Source organism: Salvelinus fontinalis, chromosome 26 (assembly GCF_029448725.1).
Source record: "Salvelinus fontinalis isolate EN_2023a chromosome 26, ASM2944872v1, whole genome shotgun sequence".
NCBI classification, from domain to species: domain Eukaryota; kingdom Metazoa; phylum Chordata; class Actinopteri; order Salmoniformes; family Salmonidae; genus Salvelinus; species Salvelinus fontinalis.
Genome location: NC_074690.1, coordinates 9,629,427 through 9,655,146, shown reverse-complemented (window position 1 = coordinate 9,655,146; position 25,720 = coordinate 9,629,427). Strand labels below are relative to the sequence as shown.

The following is a 25,720-nucleotide window of genomic DNA, read 5'->3' as shown; positions in this document are numbered from 1 at the left end:
GAGCCACTTTTAATAGCTAATTGTATTTTATTATTTAATTTTTTTAACATTTTATTTAACTAGGCAAGTCAGTTAAGAACAAATTCTTATTTACAATGACGGCCTACCAAAAGGCCTCCCACGGGGACAGGGGCTGGGATTAAAAATAAAATTAAAATATAGGACAAAACACACATCATGAAAAGAGAGACACAACAACACTACATAAAGAGAGACCTAAGACAACAACATAGAATAGCAGCAACACATGAAAACACAGCATGGTAGCAACACAACATGACAACAACATGGTAGCAACACAACATGGTAGCAGCACAAAACATGGTACAAACATTATTGGGCACAGACAACAGCACAAAGGGCAAGAAGGTAGAGGTAACAATACATCATGCAAAGCAGCCACAACTGTCAGTAAGAGTGTCCATGATTGAGTCTTTGTATGAAGAGATGGAGATAAAACAGTCCTGTTTGAGTGTTTTTTGCAGCTCGTTCCAGTCGCTAGCTGCAGCGAACTGAAAAGAGGAGCGACCCAGGGATGTGTGTGCTTTGGCGACCTTTAACAGACTGTGACTGGCTAAGACTCAGCTCTTTAAAAAATGATTATTACGGTCTTGTATCTTTGTAAGCTGAGTGTTGTCTTTAGTTGACAGAACAGAGGTGCATACCATGTGTTTAATTCAATTCCACCGCGTGTGTAAAGTCAGTGAATAATAATTTCTCAGCAGTAGTAGTACTGTCACACCCTGACCATAGTAAGCTGTTTTTTCTCTGTGTTGGTTGGGGCGTGATAGTGTCTAGGGTGGGTCATCTAGGGTTTTTTGTATGTCTATGTGGGCCTGATATGGTTCCCAATCAGAGACAACGATAAACAGCTGTCTCTGATATATCAGGATCATATTTAGGTAGCCATTACCCTTTTGTGTTTGTGGGATCTTGACTATGTTTAGTTGCCTGTCTGCACTATTTTGTATAGCTTCATGGTTCGTTTGGTTGTTCGTTTGGTTGTTCGTTTGGTTGTTCGTTTGGTCGGCATTCATTTATTAAAGATTAATGTACGCCTACCACACTGCACCTTGGTCTCACTCATACGACGATCGTGACAAGTACAACTAACTACAGTAGCCCCTAGCTGACTTCTTCTGGGATCTTTGCCTCATTGCATTAGAAGAAGAAGAGTACTTTATTGACAAAAAAATAACAGAATATATACTTTATTTATCCCTTCCCTTACAGTCCATGGAGCATACTTACATACTTTTGCGTTTCCTCCCTCCAGCCAATCGATTATGAGATCAGTAGGACGTACATGTTGACGGTGGTAGCGGTGAACGAGGTGTCTCTTGCCCGGGGCATCTACTCCCCTCGCCAGTCCACAGCCACGGTCTCCATCAGGGTCATTGACGTCAACGAGAGTCCCTACTTCGACCCCAACCCCAAACTCATCAAACTGGAGGAGGGGATGTTAGCAGAATCCACACTGACCACCTTCACTGCACAAGACCCTGATAGATTCATGCAGCAAAGCATTAGGTAATAATGATACTAAATAACTGTATTCATACAGAGCTTTTCATGCCGTTTCTTCAATCACTGACTGTCAATAAAAACACTCCCATTCTCAGTAAGATATGTATCTTTCTTTTGTTGAGCATTCACCACCTTTAGCCTTGAATGTATGAGTCTGCATAAAATTAAATAATGATAAAAAACCTAGCTTGTAAGGTTTGAATGAAAGTCTTTACGTATCTTCTTTAAATCTTTGTCCTCAGATACACCAGGCTCTCAGACCCAGCCAACTGGCTGAGAATTGACGCTAACACCGGGCGCATCACAACCATCGCCGTCCTGGACCGCGAGTCGCCCTACGTGAAGGACAACATGTACAGCGCCACCTTCTTGGCCTCTGACAATGGTACTTAGCCTAGCCACCAGGCGCTAATATCTGCTTCCAGCTGTATAGCCAAATAGACGAGGGGAATATTGTTTTTAGCAGGCAAAAATCTCACACACAGCTGGCTTTTTCAAAGTTAAAATTGTGCCAGACACCAATGTAGCAACCGCCACCCTGTTGAAAGTTAATGTTTCAGAGCGAGCACAGGCCTAGCAGCCACACTGTGGACGTGTTCACCTTTCTCCTCTCTCCTTCCCTGACTGGATTTACCTCTGTTCAGGTTTAGCCTGTTCCACAGAGCACAGCATAGGCCAATAGGCTTAGAAACTCTCTCAATAAAGAGGTTTCTCAGCATTAATAGGTCAGGATTAGATGAGTGGCTCATTTGAGCGTGGCTTGAATGGCAAAAAAGCCTCTTAGCCCCATGAATACATAGAGGGGCTGAGGCTCTGGGTCTCCCAGGCTAAGGCAGCGACAGTGTGCTCTTCTCTGTCTGTCTGCTTTAGTATTCTCACCCTGTGGCCTCCCCCTTCGTCAGGAATACACACTCTCTTCAGATAACACACTCTCAGACACACTGCGCCCCCCTCCATTCCCCAAACGTTGCGCTATATCCCCCACCCTCGCCCGTGGAGAGAGAGAGGAGCTCTGCTCCTCAGATCAGTATGCAGTCTGGAGGGGTCCTGTCCCTGCAGACTGGCTGCTGCTGCTCCTCTCTCCCTTACTTTTACACCAAGAACCAGGTTCAGGATAAGGATGTTATGTATTACCAAACATTCAGCGAGACATCATGCATTAAGATAACTTCAATGGTATACTTCCCCTTATCGTTATTATGTATCATGTAAAATCTATATTCTAAGATGTTTGTGGGTGTGACATTGTGTGTGCATCCTTCCCTGTCTGTGTGTGTTGTCCCGTCCAGGCGTCCCACCAGCGAGCGGTACGGGCACCCTGCAGATCTCCCTGCTGGACATCAACGACAACGCTCCCCACGTCTACCCCCAGGAGACTGAGATGTGCAAGAAACCCGAGCCTAATGGCATCAACATCACAGCGCTGGACGGAGACCTCAACCCCAACGCCGGACCCTTCGCGTTCGAGCTGGCCAACAGGCCCTCAGACGTCAGAAGAAACTGGACCGTCACACGGCTCAGCGGTAAGACACAACAACAACAATAACAAACAATCAAAGAAACAAAAACACTGTAGATCAGGGCTATTCAATATATCGGGGCTTCTAGGTCGGCAATACTGCTGGGTCACCAGGTGACCATTCTGGCCAATAGCTGACATTCATCAATCAACTTCCAGTGTTTTACAACCGCCAGAGAGAATGGAGAACCACCAGTAGTCCTGGTCATTTGGATGGTGATAAATAACACTATAGGTTTGGCACTGGCTTAGGGGCAGTACAGTATGGGCATCATGCCCATGAGGTTTCTGGCTCTCCATAGGGCCAAGAGCAGTGACCGAAACTCTTAGAAAAAAGGTCCTATCTAGAACCTAAAAGGGTTCTTTCCACAGAGGGTTCTACCTGGAACCAAAAAGGTTTATCATATGGGGACAGCCGAAGAACCATTTTGGAACCCTTTTTTTCTACGAGCGTATGACAATAGACAATGCTCTCAATGTGCGTGCCTCACGAGGCCTATGTTAAGACACTATATTATAAAATAGATTAGTAACAGGCCTTTGCTTGATCAAGCAGCTCACTAATTGATTATGCTAATTATACAAACAAAATATTGGAGGAATTACTAATTTGTTGTGCGTTGATAGCGAATAGATGTGAGTGTAAACCGCAGTAAATGAATAACTATCTTAATAGGATAACAGCCATATATGGATTATAGAATCTGGGGGGGTTTAGCCTAAGCGGCATTATCAAAAAGGTCTTCAGTGGGTTTATAAGCTCAAAATCTAAATCCTGACCATATTTTGAATTAGATATGCTGACACAATTTCCAGGTATTGGAATTCATGCTGTTCAAAAGTATGTGGACACTCCTTAAAATTTGTGGATTCGGCTATTTCCGCAACACACCTATTACTGACAGGTGTATAAAATCGAGCACACAGCCATGCAATCTCTATAGACAAACATTGGCAGTAGAATGGCCCCTCCTGAGGAGCTCAGTGACTTTCAACGTGGCACAGTCATAGGATGCCACTTTTCCAACAAGTCAGTTTGTCAAATTTCTGCACTGCTACAGCTACCCCTGTCAACTGTAAGTGCTTTTATTGTGAAGTGGAAACATCTAGGAGCAACAATGGCTCAGCCGCAAAGTGGTAGGCCACACAAGCTCACAGAACGGGACTTTCAAGTGATGAAGCGTGTAGCGCGTAAAAATCGTCTGTCCTTGTTTGCGACACTCACTAAAAAGTTCCAAACTGCCACTGGAAGCAACGTCAGCACAATAACTGTTCCTCGGGAGCTTCATGAAATCTGTTTTCATGGCTGAGCAGCCACACACAAGCCTAAGATAATCATGCAGAATGACAAGCGTCGGCTGGAGTGGTATAATGCTCACCACCATTGGACTCTGGAACAGTGGAAATGCGTTCTCTGTAGTGATGAATCCTGCTTCACCATCTGGCAGTCCGACAGACAAATCTAAGTTTGGCGGATGCCAAGAGAACGCTACCTGCCTGAATGCATAGTGCCAACTGTAAAGTTTGGTGGAGGAGGAATAATGGTCTGGGGCTGTTCATGGTTTGGGCTAGACCCTTAGTTGCAGTGAAGGGAAATCTTAACGCTACAGCATACAATGACATTCTAGATGATTCTGTGCTTCCAACCTTGTGGCAACAGTTTGGGGAAGGCCCTTTCCTGTTTCAGCATGATAATGCGCCCATGCGCAAAGCGAGGTCCATACAGAAATGGTATGTAGAGATCGGTGTGGAAGAATTTGACTAGCCTGCACAGAGCCCTGACCTGAACCCCATTGAACACCTTTGGGACACATTGGATTGCCGACTGCAAGCCAGGCCTAATCGGCCAACATTAGTGCCCAACATCACTAATGCGCTTGTGGCTGGATGGAAGCAAGTCCCCACAGCAATGTTACCACATCTATTAGAAAGCCTTCCCAGAAGAGTGGAGGCATATGGGCTAACTCCATATTAATGCCCATGATTTTGGAACGAAATGTTCGACATGCAGGTGTCCACATACTACTGGCCAGGTAGTGTATTTATTTTCCCAGTAGTTACACTCTGGAACATTTTAAGTAGAGTGTTGTTTTGTTTTATTTAGGGATTAGTGATTGAGTTTCTTATTTATCTTTCTTCTTTCACTTTCCCTTCCTTTACATCTCTTTTCCTCCCTCCCTCCCCCCCCTTCTCTCCTTCTCCCCCGTTTCCCAGGTGATTATGCCCTGTTGAGCCTGAAGATTGGCTTCCTGGAAAGTGGCATCTACGAGATCCCCATCATCATCACTGACTCTGGCAACCTGCCCATGTCCAACACATCCTACCTGCGGGTCAAGGTGTGCCAGTGTGACCACAATGGGGACTGCACCGACCAGCAGCACATCATCGCCGCAGGGCTGGGCACGGGCGCCATCATCGCTATCCTGCTCTGCATCATCATCCTCCTCAGTGAGTGCAACCCTGCCCTCTCGCATGCTCGCGCGTGCACACACTCTAACAGTCACACACACAAACACACACTCACACCAGTGTCCCCACCACCCCACCTGCCACACACAGACAAGATCAAATGCCATCCCTTGCCATCCCCAAACACTGCCACAGGAATTATGGAGGGAGCTAAAAATCATGCCCAAGAGACACCAGTAGATTATTTCAGGATTACCCAAAAGATAGCCCTGATCAGGCTCGAGGCAAGCTCTAAATTCTGGATTGGATTACATGTGAATGCAAAATATGTCAGTTATTATGTTTTGTAATATGGGATCTCTCTCAATCACGCTTTCCCTCCCTCCCTCCTTCTGTAGTTCTGGTGTTGTTGTTTGTGGTATGGATGAAGCGTCGTGATAAGGAGCGTCAGGCCAAGCAGCTTCTCATTGACCCAGAGGACGACGTCAGAGACAACATCCTGAAGTACGATGAGGAGGGAGGTGGAGAGGAGGACCAGGTGGAGTAACACACATGCGCAGACAGACACACACACACATACACATTGAAACACAAACTCACATACACACAGACACACACACACACACACACACACGAGACATCCTCAGTTAAACTGTACACAGAAAACCGCAGTTCTTATAATGAACTTCAGTTAATTCAAGGGAATCATTTTGTAAATGGCTGTTAACATCTTCCACAAATGGAGTGTGTTCATGCCACGGGTCCATTCTGTGAGGGACTCCCTACACTGGCCTAGGTAGTGTAGACTAGAGATGAGTGTGGGGGGGTAGCAGTCTTCAGTCCTAAATTGGCTTCGGAGGCTAGTAATTGCAGGGATAATGTAATTTGGAGACATACATCTGCTACTGTGTAATAATTAAGCTCCATCTAAAGGTAACGATATGACTGGGAAGCCATTACACATCTGCCAGCGATTGGGCAGGAGAGAGACACGCACAAATGCACAGTGATTTCTGAAGACACTGTGATATAACGCTCCTCAAAGACTGTAGAAGCGGGGGGGTAACTGAATTCAGATTTATCGAAGGAAAACAAGCTTCCATTTTGAGGGAGGAGGGCTGGACGTCAGAAGGAAATGGTCTTGTCTTTGGAATCTGGAAGTCAGTCAGTCGGTGGTGTGTGTTGGGTAAAAATTGAACCAGACTGTCCCAGTGATGTGAACTATATAATGCCTCACCTCTGTTCTCCCTATCTCTCCCGCTGTGGAGGAAATTGAAGTGTCAGACCATTGGCCACTCTGTGCTCTCTGAGTATTTTATTTTAGTTTCTGACTGCCATTGCCTGGGTTTTTATTAGTCCGTGGGGCACTCATTCTACCAAGAGGAGACAGCTGATCAGCCCCTTTCTCACTGGCTGTGTGGGAAGTGAAGAATAATGTGGTGTGGAAAGAATATCCAATTCCAGAAACTTCTGTGGAAGTTAAAGTTTTGTAACTTGATGGAAAAACTCCATTGTAATGAGTGTTTTCTAGCCCTGCCTGTTCATCAATGCAGTCGCAAACTGAAGCACGTCTTTGCCAACTTTTTCAAAGGGCCACAGAGGAAAGCTGTATATGATATTGTTTTACCAAATACAGATGGAAATGCTTATTTTTCAAGGCCACACAAACAAAATAGCTTAAAGATACTTCCTTTCATTCAGCCCAGTTATTAAATTACCAACAGACTATTTTGTCTTGACAGAACAAACCTGTGTATGCAACCACAGCAGGTGTCCTAATTCCTCATTCAGTTGTGAAAAGAAAGAAAAAAAAGAGTGGAAAAAAACAACCTCTTGTTAAAGTCTCACTCTAGGAGGGAGGGCACGGAATCAGTCAATAGGTGCAGACCAGGGCCATCGGCAGTCAATCTTTTGCCTCAAGCAGAATATTTAAAAAATATTTGAAGTGAAAATATGGCCTAACAAATTCCTCCCCTTACGTGAGGAGTTTGTGTATCTGATATTGTTTACTGTCCAGTTTTACCCGATGTAGGATCAAGTGGAGGCCTTTGCTTTGGAATGTCCAGCCACAATGTGGGTGATTCAATGTGTTGTCCGGGCGTGGCAGGGGAAATTATATGTCAGTGTGTTGGTGCTTGGAGCTGTAATGTGTGAAGAATGGTGCCCTTGAGTGCTTAGCGTGTCGTCATTATCCAGTTGTGGCTACGTGACTTTAATGATATGCTGCAGTTCTCTGTCACTAAGCTCTGACCTCTGGGATTACCCTGTGGTAGGTCCTAGAAGGGTCACAGGGTGGTGGGCTGGGAGGAGGGAGGTGGGCTGGAGGGGACACATGGCATCCTGCTCTGGGATGTATGATGGCCATTGTCCCCTTCCAGACAGACCCTTTCAGTCAACCGGAGGGGACATGGGGATCTTATTTTTACACGCACTGTCAATCTGTCTGTTTAGATTATCCATTTGTTTATTTCCAGATTAACATGACACATGTGTAGGCCTATGTTCCACAAGGAATACAAAGGCCTAAATTAGATACATGTGTTCATATGAACACCGTCATTTTTTTGGAGTAGGGAGTGTCTGGACTGGAGTGTCAACATGTGTAGTTGTGTTTGTGTTTCGATTCATATGTTTGTATTTTAGTCATCTACAGTATGTATTTATTTGTCCATCTTTAGACATGCATACTCACTCAGGATTTGTGTGTGTGAGCTTAGTTATATGCATAGTTATATGTGCAAGCGAGCAGGGACAATATTGAAGGGGGATATTAGAGATGGATGGATTACTGAAAATGTGCTAAAGAGGGACACTCCGTCATTCACGCTTATTAAGCACACAACTATTCTCCCATGACATTCCCTCCATCATATCCTCTCTGATAACATATCAGTCCACCTCCTCACTGCTGTCTTCTCATCCACATCACAACGCACCATGGCTCTCCAAATCTCTTTCTCTCTCATTCTTGTTCTTGTTCTCTCCATCTCTCTGTTTCTCTCTCTCTCTCCATTTCTTTCTCTCTCTCAATTTCTCTCTACAGCTCTGTCCACTCCTTCTCTCTCCTCCTGTGACACTGCACAAACCAAACGGCGAGCCAGTCAGGTTGCCTTGGCAATGTTAATAGGATTAGTAATGGCTTATGCATATCCGCCATTCCGTGTCTGGGGCCTGATTAGAGCAGAACAGTTTCCTGCACACTCTTCCAGAAGAACACTGCTCTATTGCAAGTGGGTTGAAGACTGATGCTCGGTTCCTTAGCCTTGACCCCGAAGCTGGATATTAAATGCAGCTAACTGTCCAAGTGGTAATACTTCAACCAACAGTCTAAAGTCCACCAATTGATAGGATTTGTAGCAATGATGAAGCAGGGTAGTAACAGTAACAACAATATACAGTTATGTAGACACTGCCACCCCACTCATATATATACATATAAAAAGGGTCAAATCATGAAATCCTAGAAAAATAATATATATATATATATTAGCTCTGCATATTCTTTTTCTAGGATTTCATGATTTGACCCTTTTTATTTCAGTGTGTCCCAGTCTCGGGTAGATCATGTGGACTATGTGTGTGTATCAGTCTAGGTAGGGAATTCTGCCCATGTGTGTGTCAGTCTAGGTGGATCTTATTCTGTTCTGCACGTGTGTGTGTTGATCTAGGTAGGAAGTTCTGCCCGTGTGTGTATTGGTCGAGGTAGGAAGTTCTGGCCATGTGTGTATTGGTCGAGGTAGGAAGTTCTGCCCGTGTGTGTATTGGTCGAGGTAGGAAGTTCTGCCCGTGTGTATATTGGTCGAGGTAGGAAGTTCTGCCCGTGTGTGTATTGGTCGAGGTAGGAAGTTCTGCCCGTGTGTGTATTGGTCGAGGTAGGAAGTTCTGCCTGTGTGTGTATTGGTCGAGGTAGGAAGTTCTGGCCATATGTGTATTGGTCGAGGTAGGAAGTTCTGGCCATGTGTGTATTGGTCTAGGTAAGGAGTTGCCCATGGCTCCCGAATGGAACAGCGGTCTAAGGCACTGCATCTCAGTACTAGAGGTGTCACTGCAGACCCTGGTTCGATTCCAGGCTGTATCACAATTGGCTGTGATTGGGAGTTCCATAGGGCGGTGCACAATTGTTCCACCATCGTCCGGATTAGGGTTTGGCAGGGGTAGACCGTCATTGTAAATATGAATTTGTTCTTAACTGACTTGCCTAGTTAAATAAAGGTTAAATACTTTTTTATGTGTGTATTGACCTAGGTAGGGAGTTCTGCCCGTGTGTGTATTGGTCGAGGTAGGAAGTTCTGGCCATGTGTGTATTGGTCTAGGTAGTTCTGTAAGGTAAGGAGTTACCCATGGCTCCCGAATGGAAATGCGGTCTAAGGCATTGAATCTCAGTAGCTAGAGGTGTCACGGCAGACCCTGGTTCGATTTCAGGCTGTTTCACAATTGGCTGTGATTGGGCGGTGCACAATTGTTCTAGCATCGTCTGGATTAGGGTTTGGCAGGGGTAGACCGTCATTGTAAATATGAATTTGTTCTTAACTGACTTTCCTAGTTAAATACTTCTTTATGTGTGTATTGGTCTAGGTAGAGAGCTCTGCCCATGTGTGTATGGATCAGGGTCTAGGTCTTGGTGGGGGGTTATGTCGAGCTCCTCTCCCCAGCTCTGTGTGGATCTCCACTTGTCTCTGGCTTCTTGCTGACTCCCATCTGTCCCTCCTCTCCCCCTCCCCTCCAGGATTATGACCTGAGCCAGCTTCAGCAGCCCGACACGATAGAGCCGGACACCATCAAGCCCGTGGGAATCCGGCGTATGGACGAGAGGCCGCTGCACCCTGAGCCCCAGTACCCCATAAGGTCAGCAGCCCCGCACCCCGGGGACATCGGAGACTTCATCAACGAGGTAAACAAATAAACCATAAACAAACACACTAATCTTCTCACGGTTAAACATCTGCATCTAGAATAATGCCACAGGAGAGGGCTTCCCCTGTCAAAGTCCATTTTCAATGTCATTCTCTAAATCAGGAATATTTAGAGAATGATTTCATAAACACTAAAGGTCATGGTTAGGGGTAGAGGTATATTATTTAATTTAATGAAGTGAATACTTCAAAATAAAGGAAAGCAGTTGAAGTAGATGATGCAGGCTTCACATTTGAAGGTTTATTTAGCTAATCTCTCTCCCTGTACTCATGCAAGTATTGATTGAAACAGAACAGACCCATACAGACATGAAAGGTTAATAGGAAATTAATTTCATGAATTAATTTTCCCTTTTGCATTTACAACTGTCTGTATAGTGTTTCCTTAGGGACAGGTCGAAATTTACTTGGGGGGTGGTCCAAAATAGGGGAGGGTTGTCAATTTTTTTTTTTGATTTTGTGTGTTTTTTTATTGGGCACAGGGGAGGGTGGTGCGTTTTTTCCCTGATTTACATTCGCTGTTCTGCTTGTATTTTCCCTATGAACAATGGCTTTACTTACTTTTGATATTACCCTAATAAAGTTTAGAAACGTTTGTGAAGGTTTGGTATGGTGTGGCTATTACTAAGCTTTAGCTGCTGCAGGCCTATGATATGAAGGCAATGCGTCCCGGCGCTCCAACTGACTCCGACAGTTGAACTTGAGGTGAGGAAGACTGTTTCAGGCCTACCAAAGTTACTCCTATAATCTAACAATATAATGCTTATCTTTATACAAAATATTATGATAGAAAATTGAACAGGAGGGCTTCTTAAAGAAAGAGAGCCGGAGCTTTCTGTGAGAGCCGGAATTCTTACTGGTTGGTAGGTGATCAAATACTTATGCCATGCAATAAAATGCAAATTAATTACTTAAAAATCATACAATGTGATTTTCTGGATTTCCGTCTTTCACAGTTGAAGTGTACCTATGATAAAAATTATAGACCTCTACATGCTTTGTAAGTAGGAAAACCTGCAAAATCGCCAGTGTCTCAAATACTTGTTCTCCTCACTGTATATATATACTGTATAAATATAGACTACCGGTCAAAAGTTTCAGAACACCAACTCATTCAAGGGTTTTTCTTTATTTTGACTATTTTCTACATTGTAGGATAATATTTAAGGTATCAAAACTATGAAATAACACATATGGAATCATGTAGTAACCACAAAAGTATTTTAAAAATCTAAATAGATTTTAGATTTTTCAAAGTAGCCACCCTTTGCCTTGATGACAGCTTTGCACACTCTTGGTATTATCTCAACTAGCTTCACCTGGAATGCTTTTCCAACAGTCTTGAAGGAGTTCCCACATATGCTGAGCACTTGTTGGCTGCTTTTCCTTCACTTTGCGGTCCAACTCATTCCAAACCAAACCATCTCAATTGGTTTGAGGTCGGGTGATTGTGGAGGCCAGGTCATCTGATGCAGCACTCCATCACTCTCCTTATTGGTCAAATAGCCCTTATACAGCCTGGAAGTGTGTTGGGTCATTGTCCTGTTGAAAAACAAATGATAGTCCCACTACGTGCAAACCAGATGGGATGGCATATCGCTGCAGAATGCTGTGGAAGCCATGCTGGTTCAGTGTGCCTTGAATTGGAAACAAATCACAGACAGTGTTTATTTATGTCGCTGGCTATACTAGGTTGGATCTGAATGCATACAACTTCTCAAATGTCCCTGTCATGTTGTCCAGCACCAAATTCTCCAAAAGGAAACTCTGAAATGCCATATTGTTTTTATGGGGATATTAGAATATTTGCAATCTGTCACCAACTGGATGGAAAGTAGCTATATACACCCTAAAGACTCAAGTGCGCTAGTCCAGTGAATGTAATTGTAAATGTATTTATGTTAAAAAAATGTAAAAAAAGGGACCACAATGGAAATAATTCCCCAACTTTATTGTGCAATCCTGGTCACTTTAAAAGTCTTTGAATATACAGTTGAAGTCGGAAGGTTACATACACCTTAGCCAAATACATTTAAACTCAGTTTTTCACAATTCCTGACAATTAATCCTAGTAAAAAATCCCTATATTAGGTCAGTTAGGATCACCACTTTATTTTAAGAATGCGAAATGTCAGAAAAATAGTAGAGAGAATGATTTCTTTCAGCGTTGATTTCTTCCATCACATTCCCAGTGGGCCAGAAATGTACATACACTGAATTAGTATATTTGGTAGCATTGCCTTTAAATTGTTTAACTTGGGTCAAACGTTTCAGGTAGCCTTCCATAAGCTTCCCACAATAAGTTGAGTGAATTTTGGCCCATTCCTCCTGACAGAGCTGGTGTAACCGAGTCAGCTTTGTAGTACTCCTTGCTCGCACACGCCTTTTTCAGGTCTGCCCACAAATGTTCTATGGGATTGAGGTCAGGGCGTTGTGATGGCCACTCAAATACCTTGACTTTAATGTCCTTAAGCCATTTTGTCACAACTTTGGAAGTATGCTTGGGGTCATTGTCCAAATGGAAGACCCATTTGCCACCAAGCTTTAACTTCCTGACTCATGTCTTGAGATGTTGCTTCAATATATCCACATAATTTTCCTACCTATGATGCCATCTATTTTGTGAAGTGCACCAGTCCCTCCTGCAGCAAAGCACCCCCACAACATGATGCTGCCACCAACGTGCTTCACGGTTGGGATAGTGTTCTTTGGCTTGCAAGCCTCCTCCTTTTTTCTCCAAACATAACAATGGTCATTATGGCCAAACAGTTCTATTTTTGTTTCATCAGACCAGAGGACATTTCTCCAAGAAGTACGATCTTTGTCCCCATGTGCATTTGCAAACCGTAGTCTGGCTTTTTATGGTGCTTTTGGAGCAGTGGCTTCTTCCTTGCTGAGCGCCTTTCAGGTTGTCGATATAGGACTTGTTTTACTGTGGATATAGATACTTTTGTACCTGTTTCCTCCAGCATCTTCACAAGGTCCTTTGCTGTTGTTCTGGGATTGATTTGCACTTTTCGCACCAAAGTACGTTCATCTCTAGGAGACAGAGTGCGTCTCCTTCCTGAGCGGTATGACGGCTGCGTGTTCCCATGGTGTTTATACTTGCGTACTATTGTTTGTACAGATGAAGGTGGTACCTACAGGCGTTTGGAAATTGCTCCCAAAGATGAACCAGATTTGTGGAGGTTTTTTCTCTGACGTCTTGGCTGATTTATTTAGATTTTTCCATGATGTCAAGCAAAGAGGCACTGAGTTTGAAGGTAAGCCTTGAAATACATCCACAGGTACACCTCCAATTGACTCAAATGATGTCAGTTAGCCTGTCAGAAGCTTCTAAAGCCATGACATAATTTTCTGGAATTTTCCAAGCTGTTTAAAGGCAAAGTCAGCTTAGTATATTTAAACGTCTGACCCACTGGAATTGTGATACAGTGAATTATAAGTGAAATAATCTGTCTGTAAACAATTGTTGGAAAAATTACTTGTGTCATGCACAAAGTAAATGTCCTACCCGACTTGCCAAAACGATAGTTTGTTAAAACGAAATTTGTGGAGTGGTTGAAAAACGAGTTTTAATGACTCCAACCTAAGTGTATGTAAACTTCCGACTTCAACTGTATGTATTTTTTTCACTGACAAATAAAATCAATCAACCAATCCAAACTGTGATGAATGGAAAAAGACATCTGTTACAAAACACCAAAAGTTTCATGACATTCGGAGATTGTCAAGACTTTGATACTCGTTAAGGCTACAAGGTAGGAAGGGATGTATTTTTTGTTTGTCAAGATTGACATAGTCTATTTATTGTGGTGTTGACAATGCAAACCATTATATTGAAGTGCCCGATGTTGGTATGCTTTGTCTATTCGTTGTGTGGTGCATTGGCACAGAAACCTGTTGGTGGAAAATTTGTTGCATATATTTTATATAATTTTAAATATGGCATCAAAATGTTCAAAATCTGACTTCGCCCTAGCTGATCAATGTCTGCAGCCGGCTCTGATCATGGTGTAATGAAACAGGCAGGGAGATTGAGCTTGTCTCAGATGGTCGGCGAACCCTCAACCTTCTGGCCCATAGCCCTGTGTGACATTGACTGTGCCACAAAAACATGCTTAAGTGGCAAAGTCTATATCCACGTTTATAAACACAGGGTCGCTACAGTTATTGTTATTTGTGGTCGTAAACATCATTTTGAGTTAATTCTATGAGGGGGGAGGGTGTTCAATTTATTTTACAATACAAGGGGAGGATCATGTGAACATATTTGTTACGTTGGGGGGGGTGCATTTTATTTTATGACACCTTGAGTTGGACCAGCCACTCCGCCCCAAGTAAATTTGGATTTGTCCCTTATGGAAATTGTCCACGAATAGGAGATAATCGCTTTTTTGGTTCTCTGACAAAAATCCAGTATTTATAATGTGTCCAATTTAAGTGAACTAAATCCACACATGTAATTATAATATTATTCACTTGGAGATAATTATGTTTCTCTTAGCTATGCAGAAAAATCGGACGGGGTAATAGTTTTAGACGTCTCTCTGTAGAGATCTAGTGGGATGAGACAGAGAACAGCACATTGCCTTTTCCATAGAGGTGCCCTGTTCTGTTCCTTCATGGCCTCGCTTGCCTCAGGGCACCATTGACTCCAGTGTTGAAGGGTGGATGTAAAATGAAAAGAACGGTCATGTATTTTTCACCAGCTCCAACAGACAAGACTTTCACTGTATCCAAAATGGAGTTCTCTCTTTCTCTGTCTCCCCCTGTTTTTGGCCTATTCCCATGTTTTTAGATTAGAACTCTGCTACTCGTGCTATTTCTCTCCCACTCCTCCTCCCTCGCTCTCTCAGAAAATTCCTGAAAACACTTAATGCTCTTGTCAGCTCAATTTATATTGAGTGAGTTTGAGTGTTTTGTCCAGTGCGTAAAAAAACGGCAATACTTATTGGAGCAGAGACAGGTCTGCTGTTTTATGTATTATTTCCGTACAAGGACAGCAGGATGTTGTGGGCCAGAGCATCCTGACCCAGACATCCACATTACAGGCAGCACATGTCAGCCTGTTTCCCATCACATACACATGCACACTCACACTCACACTCATACGCACACACACAAACACACACAGGTGGTCCTCGTAGATTCTATGTACTGCCCCCTGCTGGCAGCTGGTTTATGCCTTGTCTTCATTAGGGTTGGAATCTTACCTGGTTGCTCAGGGAGAAGGGGTGGGGGGGGGGTGGGGCTGGGGTGATGTGTCTGGGCTCAAAGTCTGGAGTGCACACACAACCCCATGCCCACAGAGCCTTTGGCAGTTAATACAAAAATGGGTAGGTAAGCATAGGTCTCAAATCCGCCCAAGAATTTAGCCTCTCAGAGTGGCCAAACAATAGCCTATTATCCAGCTTTTAGTCTGTTCCCACTCCGGGAGGTAATGTTTGGGAAATCAGCCTCACCTTATATAACCTTTTGTTGGCCACAGGTACTGGGCAAAAAGTTCACACAGATTAAAGATTCAAATAAAGTGTTATTGGGGGAAAAGTTTTTCAAGTCAACATTTCCACACTTTGTTACACTCTGAACCCCCATATTCACAGTGACAATACTACAGTTTGTTTCTAATCAGGGGAAATAAACAGAGAAACGTACGCCGCAAATCTCTGAATAGGATGTTATTACATTCAATACGAGACCTGTTTTGTGAGCAGTGGATCAGAGGGTGAAGTCAGGGGAGGACAGGGCAGCACAATGTTTTCTTAAGATGGACGATAGTCTCTCTCACACATTGGATGACTCAGTTTTAATGTCATTAGGAGGGCGAAGCTCTGTGATTGGCTAACCTTGTCACACTCCCAGTGGAGTGGTGGTTGTGCCGGATGGGGCTCTATCCATCAGAGCAGTGATGGCTGTAATTGTAATGAACAATCCATCTGTCATATTTCCCACCAAATTATCAGCGCCACAGCCCTGAGCAAACATTTAACAAAGGCTAAGAAGTGGAAAATAATCACTAAGCATCTGGGCACTTTGTTTCAATCTATCCTTTTTTTTTTGAGAGAGAGAGAACTACAAAATGGAGTTCAAATAAATCTCTGACATGTTTCCAATGAGCCTAGTGGCTCGTTTGTTTCTTCGTGTTGTGCTCTGTTTCTTTTCATTCAGTTCTTATTTGTTAGATGTTCTCACTCGCAATGAGAAGATGTTGAATTCGGGACTGGGCCCTATGCTCTTCATGGACAAAGCACATCTCCTGTGCTAGATTAGCAATCCATCAAGTCTCTAGAGTACCGTTAAGGAATGGGCTTGGAAATCAATAGCAATCCATAAGGACCTCTCACACTGCTACGAGAGCTTCTGGGAATGTTAAGCACAATCTTCAAAATGGAAACCCCCACCATTGCACCCCACACTCTGAAACACACACACTAATGGAACATATACACACACACACACACACACACACACACACACACACACACACACACACACACACACACACACACACACACACACACACACACACACACACACACACACACACACACACACACACACACACACACACACACACACACACACAAATACAATGTTGCTCAGCACTTCCCCAGGGCTCATTCCTAGTTTTGGGGAGCAATACTTGAACACACGAAATTGAGTGGGCATGTAGTACTGTACCAGGGTCCAGAGTGTGGTGGTGATAGCTGGCATATTGTCAGTGCCACTACAGCAATCTCCTCCTCTCAGCCCTCCAAGCCCCTCAGGCAGCGCCCGTGGACATTGGAGTGATGGAGGTTTGAGGAGGGGGAGGGCCAGGCTAAGTCATCAGTGAGCTGAGGCATTTGGTCAGGCGGTTATGCTAAATCTCAGCTTTTGATAAAGTCCTGGATAATCCTGCATGCCAAAAATATCAGGGAGAATCAAAGCCAAAATGCTTCGCTGCAGACGGACACTCAGTGAGAAATTAGAGCCGGTCTTAATTCATGAAAAGGACCTGATTTCCTAAACATGTAGAAGGGAGGAAAATATTAGGAAATGCTAGCCTGTTAATATTAGCCTATTTAGGTGGCAATATGGGATAAGAACATGTCTGTGAATGTGAATGGTGTCTGGTAGCTATTGTCAGGCAGGATTTGGTCATGTTGGACTGGCTGGAATCTCCTCACTCATCTAACTGTATTTTTTTTATTTCCTTCTATCCATCCAGGGACTTAAGGCAGCAGACAACGACCCCACAGCCCCGCCCTACGACTCCCTGCTGGTGTTCGACTATGAGGGCAGTGGCTCCACAGCCGGCTCCCTAAGCTCTCTCAACTCCTCCAGCAGCGGAGGGGACCAGGACTACGATTACCTCAACGACTGGGGCCCTCGCTTCAGAAAACTGGCAGACATGTACGGAGGGAGCGACGACTAGGACACAGGATGTGCAAGACCTAAAAAAACAAGATGACAAAGAATGGTGAACCCAGGAAAAGAGAAAATATATTTTGTTTTCCTCTCAATGGATGTGGACAGCTTCTGATTACCGATATTCCCCTGAAAGAGTGGTGACAGGAACAATGACAGAAAAGTTCAAAAAAATGTTAACATAATTCAGAAATATTTTCAAAAAACAACCAATCTAGGCTTATTGTTGTAGTCTACGCATACATATGCTTGTTGAAGGCTTAGGCATACGCTGAAGTGCAGTCCAGTTTTGGAGAAGGGGAGGGAACATTGGTGAACTGTCACTGTTTGGATCGTTGATATTGAGCGCGCTCAGTTACACTTGAATTTCACAGTACAGAAGCACTGGGATATAATGTGCCTTTTTGTACATTTTTGGGATCTGAATGATTAGTTTTATGTTCAAGGCTTTAATGGTACTGACTTTTGGAGTGATTTCAAAACATAAGAAAGTATGTTAAACTATGGTATGCTTCTACATGCTTTTTTTGGTTACACAATACAGCTGTTTGTTGAACAAGGATTATTTAAGTGAATTACAAAGATGAATAACTTAGATGATGAAGGATCCTTTATTAGCTTGGATGGGGAGAATCAACTGAGAACAGCACTGTACAGTACTCTAGAAATGTAGAATGTTTTCACAAAAAAATTAAACTTATTCAGCTGGTTGCAAATAAAGGGAGTCGTAGGTAATACTTTTGTAGCAGAATATGTTTGTTTTCCTTTATTTCTGAAGTGGTGTAGTATTTTATAAAAACAACAACTGTTTATTTTGTTCTAATCCGTATACACTTCATTTGCCTTAGTCATCATCTGGTACGTTCAACTTTTACTTCACAGTAAAGAAAATGTGTGTACATATATTTTTTTCTTCTTCTGTAGTTTATGAAGAAGTGCAAAAAGTTCTGAACTTGTAAATGTATAATTTGGACGACAAATTAATGTTTTTGCATGTTTTTATCTTTTCACGACAACAAGAATTATGAAAAAAGTTATTTACAAAATGTATTTACAAAGCAAAAAAAATTAAAACCGTGTGACATTAAATGTGTAGAAGTTAAGTCTTTTGTATAAAATGAAGAAAAACAACAAAAAATAATAATAAAAAAATTGCAATCTTATCAGCACAACTGTTTGAATTTGTACCAAAAAGGGGGTGGCTGGGATGTTGTGGCACCATTGGCACTAATTACTGAATCAGCTTTAAGACTGGAAAAGTTTTTTGTCTCAAGCTTTGTGGATAATCGTATGTACTGGAAAACAAATTACACATCTCTGACCTACCAACCATCCGAATAAAATGCCAATTTTGGAGCTAACGACTGTCTCTTTATTCATTTGTTTATTCCTCCAACTCAGCATTGTTTCTCAGTTATAATTGGATTATGAATTACATAACCTATTGTACAAGACAAAACATTCTGATTGTACATTTTTTTTACCAAGAGGAGGAATATATATTTCATGCTTAATTTCATTTCAATTTGTTGTAAATGTTTGTTTACAGTAAATACAAGTAGCCGTGCATGAGTGTACTTGAGTGAACTTGAGTTTTCTGTTTGAAATATAGAGATGCAATATCTAGAATAGTCAATATGCACTCAGTGGCCAGATTATTAGTTACTCCCATCTAGTACCGGGTCGGACCCCCCTTTGCCTCCAAAACAGCCCAAATTCTTTGGGGCATGGATTTTACAAGGTGTCGGAAACGTTGCACAGGGATGTTGGTCCATGCTGATGCGATTATTGACCGATGCTGCAGATTGACAGGCAAAACATTCATGCCACAGCCCATACCATCTCATTCCAAAGATGCTCTATTAGGTTTGGTCAGCAACAATGTTCAGATATGCTGTGGCGTTCAATCATTGCTCAATTGGTATCAAGAGACCTAATGTGTGCCAAACATTTCCCAGCCTGTACTGTTGACATCAGGCAGGATTGGTCTCATGCGGCTTTCACCAAGTCTTGGCTCTGCCATCAGAACGACGCAACAGGAACTGGGATTCGTCAGACCAGGCGATGATTTTCCACTCCTCAATTGTCCGATGTTGGTGATTGCTTGCCCACTGGAGCCGCTTCTTCTTGTTTTTAACTGACAGGAGTGGAACCCGGTGTGGTCGTCTGCTGCAATAGCCCATCTATGACAAGGATCGACGAGTTGTGCGTTCCGAGATGCCGTTCTGCACACTACTGTTGTAGTGAGTCGTTATTTGTCTGTTCCTGTTAGCTTGCACGATTGTTTCCATTCTCCTTCGACCTCTCTCATCATCGAGCTGTTTTTGCCCACAGGGCTGCCACTGGCTGGATGATTTTTGATTGTCACATCATTCTCTGTAAACCCTAGACAATGTTATGTCTGAAAAGCCCAGGACGGCAATACTGAGATACTGGATCCGGCTCGCTTTGCACCAACGATCATACCATGCTCAATGTTGCTTAGGTCAATCGTTTTACCCATTCTAATGTTCAATCGAACAGTAACTGAATGCCTCGATGACTGTCTGCCTGCTTTATATAGCGAGCCAGGTGACTCACTGTCTGTTGGAGCATTCCATTTTTGTGAACGGACTGGTGTACCTAATTAACTTGTCCCTGAGTGTATATTTAAAAACGTATACAGTATATACTGTAGGTGCAATAGTCAGAGGGCATAAAACAGATATTCAGTGTATTTCTTATCTTTGGAGCTTTTTCAAGGTCATCAAGGCCATATCGATCAGCTACTCCCAGCTGTTTTCTGGCTTGTTCTGGAATTCACAACAGTCCGGAGAGGATCAAGCTCTCTGACTTAGTGTTAGGAAGGACACTCAGCCGAGCAGGGCTCTCTCTCCCTTCAGGGGATGTGCATGTATGCTGGTCTCCTGGGACTGTGGGAAATGGGGTGAGAAAAAAAGAGATAGATAGAAGGAGGGTTGTCATACTAACTACTGTCCTGAAATGTCAGTCAATCATCTAGCCTTCCTCTCAATATTACCCTTGCCCTCTCCCCTCCGCTTTGCTCCACTGGGAATTGTAGTTCAGGGAGTGGATTATGCTCAGCCAATCAGAGGTGTACTGGACATGCCTCATTACTTCAGCGTAATTAGACAGTAGTTGGTTTGGAAGTCTTGCTATGGAATACAATGAAATAATATCATCATTGGAGGTCTTTTGAACCTTAGTTGGCTTTTGTTATTCAGCCGAGGTAATTATTCCCTGTCTTTTAACTGGTAATTATCTGCTCTGTGTTTGCTTATTGCGTGTCTTATATCAGATATACTGTATTACTTGCGACAACTTTATTGTTCCTCTTTGACACAGGTTTTTTAATGTCACTAGCTAACTCCACATGATCCTACTCAGTTTATTATTCTGAGTTATTTCTAAACTGCATGGTGCACATATCACATATCCACTAATGTATTTATTCACCCATTTTCCTTGGAGTAAGTTCCCACTGGGTGCCAACTGGTTAAATCAATGTTTTTCTAAGTATTGTGAAGTGGATTCTACATGTAAAATACATTGGATTTGAAAAAAGTAATTTATGTAAACTGCTGTTTTGAGGGTAAAATATTTACCACACGATTACATTATCATGGTAACCAAATTTCCACATAGACAAACCTTATATAAAATATGTTGACTTTGTACATTTAAAACAGTGTTAGATTTTCAACATTATATCCGCTATCAGAAGAAGAAAACAATTGTCTGGGCAGCACCTCCTAGTGGAGGATTGATTTATCTACAGCTACCCTTTGTTCTCCCATACAGGGTTTTAACCAACCCCAGCTTTGATATTTGTCACTGACCGTTACCAATGTTCTATGGTGAAAATGATTGTTGAGGAATCTCCACTTAAAGGGATTTTGGCAATGAGGCCTATATTTACTTCCCCAGAGTCAGATGAACTCATGGGCCCATTTGTATGCCTCTGTGTCCAGTAGCATAAGCATAGACTTCCAGTCAGTTAGCAATTGCGCTAAGCACTAGTTAGTAACTTCCTTCAACCTCCAAGCAGAGATATAAAAATGGTATCCACGAGTTCATCTGACTCTGGGGAAGTAAATAAAGAGCCTGATTGTCAAAATCTCGAAGTATCCCTTTATTAGATTCAATGTTGCTATCGAAGTCATTCCAAAGGGTAGGTTTAACAGAGCAAATGAAATGTGACCATCATTTATCTTTCATATATCATCAATGATACTATTTAGGGCTATATAATCATCAACAACTACCTTAAATTCAACCCAGGATTCAACAAAAAAATAGACAATACATAGGCCTAGTGTTTGAAGCTCTGGTTGATTTCAAAATGTAATGATATTTACTGATATTGAATTGTGTTTGGTTGTCAACCCAACCACATATCAACATTTGAAGAAGATGTATCATTTCCTTGGATAGTTCAATCTGTGCCACTGACTTAGTCTGCCTTTAATTCCAGTTTGTTTTCAAATGAATCATTTATATTTTGGATCAAGTCTCCAGCTCAACCAAAAATCTAAGTAAAGAAAAATAGCACTAAATCAAATCAAACTTTACTTGAGGTGGATTTAAAGTTTGATTTGATTTAATTTAGTCCTACTTAGATTTTTGGTTGAGATGGAGACTTGAATCCAACATATGAATTATTAATTTGTAGACAAACTGGAATTAATGTCAGACAGTGGCACAGATGGAAGGAACTATCCAATCAGAAGATAAAGCCCCTTCAAATGTTGATATTTGGTTACGTTGACAACTAAACACAATTGAGTATCACTTTTGAAATACAATAAATAACCTATGAAGTTGTCGACAAGTTAACAAATAATATGTTGGATTCACTTTTTTTTTCTTTCTAAAGAATGGGTTTCTTGCAGTTGCTCAGATTCAACCTTAAAAAGAGTAACATGGCTACATTTTGAGGTTACTATAAATTGATATTATGTAAGCATATAACGTGTGCATGTTCAAGATAGCATACATAGGTGTTCGCAGGTCTGTAGAGATCTGCGCAGAGTCTCAAACGGCATTGATCACTTGCATGTACTCCATGTACTTTTAATGTCATCTCAATTGCAATCCAGGTAATTTGGTTCTGTTATGAGATGAAGGACAGTGATAAGTAACACATTAATCTGTTGTATAAATAAATCAAATATATGACATTGTATTCCCATTTGACCTTTACTGTACTTTTAAATGGTTGAAATCACAGTGATAGACATTAGGGTGACAACTAAACCAAACATCAGACAATGTTTTGTCACTGGAATTTGGTTGGGCTTTTAGATGGTTGAAAGCATTTTTGATAACACATTGGGAATCCAACTAGCTTTTGGCTCTCTTTTTGAGTGGGTGAATATAGGTTGTCATGTCATTGATCAAAGTCTCAACCGAATACTACCCAATTATCCACGTTGAAATGATGTGTTGTGACCAGGGGGTTGTTTTCTATTCCCTAGGAAGTAGGAGGAAAGTTCTTAGCTAGAGCTGAGTCAGATTTGGTTCACCATACAGTAGGTCACTTCCTTTAACATTGAGGTTTTCAGTCAGGTTGGGCTTTTCATGTGGTTCCTTTTTTTGTGTCAACATTCAGATTTAACCTCTAATTTATGCCAGCTCAGAACTCCATTCCCCACCGCTGTGCTAAGAATGGTCTGGCCCCTGCAGGAACGGATGTGGCTGATGGTGACTCACTGGGCTAATGAAAAGAGTTTTCTAATACCCGGGGCTTTATCAAACAATGGAGGCTGATGCCAAAAGCAGACTGACACACTTTGGCTAGCTAGTCGCTGTTGATATGATATAAGCTTTCTGCTTAAAATCAGCTTGATCTGAGATGATAGTTCACATCCTCCTCTCATGCCATTAGTGAAGGTACATAGTGTCTGCTCCATATGTTCCAGTATAGGTACATGGTACAACCCCCACCCAAACGTGCTTTAGACAGTTTCCCCCTTTCACCTTTTAACTGCTGTGCTGTAAATGTACCAGTACAGGAAACCGTTGACGATGTCTTCTCCATCGCTCCTCTCATTTACAGGCACACCTCCTCTTCCGCCCATCGTCTTGATGTACAGATCGTGTTCATTGTTTAACCCCCACGGGAGGGAGGGAATAATTTATATTCCGATGCTGCACTTCAATTTCATAACATGGATTATCCCCAGAGGAATGCAGGGCAATCTCAACCAGAGAACCCGAGACATGTGAAGGCTGCTCCTTCCCTGCTTCCACAGGCACTCCCTCCAACATACTGTAGTATACTGGTACAGCTATGGGAGCATTACAACTGGGCCACGCTATGTAGTCAAGCTAAATCCAATTGACCATGCAACAAATAGGATATTACTCTGGTTATTTTGTATGTGATGATATTGAGTGAGTAGCCTGGTTACACCTTGTGCTAACATGTGGGTATTGTGATTTGATCAATATGATCCAATCACTATCTAATTGAGGCTTGTCACGTCTACACATGGTACTAAAATGTGTATCTTATCCATCCACTGTGCCCACATTGTGATCAGATTTCCTGGTGCCTCCCTGTATGTAGATGTTTTTACAGATATTCTTTCAAAATAATATGTATTTATTTATTTATTTTAAGACAATTATTGTTGCCATTTAAGTCAATTTAGAGACCAGAATAATGATTATTTAAATGGCTTGACCATCCAGATCTGTTTACACTTGAATTATATCCAGATACAATGAGTCACTCACTACCTCCGGAGGTGGTCTTTTAATCGTATATACCTGTCTTAAAATGTGGGCACAATCAAATTGTAGACAAGATCAGGACAAGGGATGTGTGTCAGCACCAGTTGTAAACGGGGTTAGTGACACCTAATGTAAGAGTTAGGTAGTAGGGATTTGTTCGAGTGAAATGTAATTTTCAGAAATAGGGAACAGCCATCGGTAATGTTTTGTCAATGCAGTTTAAGAAGCAGCAATGGGTAATGTAAGTTCTGCATTTGTTTCTTTTCGGACATGCCAAAAACCTCAGAGCAAATTAATTGTATATGAAGGAATATTTCATTTGCTCTTCGTAGCTGACATTTAATGGATGAAAATAGCAATATCGTTAAATGTACATACATATGTAGATAATTATTGGCAAGAACAATTAACGTTAAGTTGGATGACAATGATGTCTTGAACATCTGAAATGTTGTGCAGAAATGAAAAGCACAAATGAAAGATGCACAACACTATAAATATATAGTTGTTTATTCGCTGCTATTTCGAGCTGTAGTTAAATCCTGACTAAACCTGGCTTCATGTAAATAATAGCTATTTTTCATTAATGAATGTGACAGAGAAGATCTGCCAGCACTATTCACTGTGTTGTCTTTGCATATTTGATACAATATCTACATTGTTACATGTCAAGGGATTTATGTATAAGTTAAGTTATTTGGGACAAGCACTAGCTCCAAATACACAGGGAAATAATGCATGCACTCATTCCCCATACTCTCCAAAGACCATCATAGAGATAGGGAGAGACTGAGAGAGAGAGCTATCCTGGCTCTAGCTTTGGCTCCTTGTCTGTCTGGATGGCTGAACAAGGGTTGCAGCCATAGTCACAGTGTTGTGGGTCCCAGCCTCAGCATGGGGAATCAGATGCGAACCAGCTGCTAAACTATGCAGCCTGTGACCTTTGGTGGACCCGCGAAGATGGATGCTTCCAGAACTATTGACATAAAATCCAGGCCCCACAAGCAGAGAGCAAATTTCTTACACATCCCACGCCCTGCTGACGCCATAAAATGAATAAGCAAGTGTGTTATAGTTCACTGTTTAGAGCTAACGCGGAGGGTTAGATACATGTATATTCTTTCATTTGTCTCTGTATCTACCCATTCGTTTATGAGGTGTCAATCCCATAGCAATAGATTTTTAATTGTTAATACTGTAT

General features: G+C 42.2%; 1 protein-coding gene across 1 annotated transcript in view; it reads left to right on the top strand.

Annotated features, from left to right (window-relative positions):
- Positions 1–19,142, top strand: part of LOC129823615 (cadherin-2-like) — an 88,926-nt gene extending 69,784 nt beyond the window's left edge. Inside the window, exons 10-16 of the mRNA XM_055882472.1 lie at positions 1,277–1,530; positions 1,770–1,912; positions 2,817–3,050; positions 5,261–5,494; positions 5,854–5,993; positions 10,182–10,346; positions 17,582–19,142. Coding sequence (XP_055738447.1) covers positions 1,277–1,530; positions 1,770–1,912; positions 2,817–3,050; positions 5,261–5,494; positions 5,854–5,993; positions 10,182–10,346; positions 17,582–17,788 — 1,377 coding nt within the window. The 3' untranslated portion in view covers positions 17,789–19,142. The remainder of the gene's footprint in view (positions 1–1,276; positions 1,531–1,769; positions 1,913–2,816; positions 3,051–5,260; positions 5,495–5,853; positions 5,994–10,181; positions 10,347–17,581) is intronic.
- Positions 19,143–25,720: the final 6,578 nt, after the last annotated feature.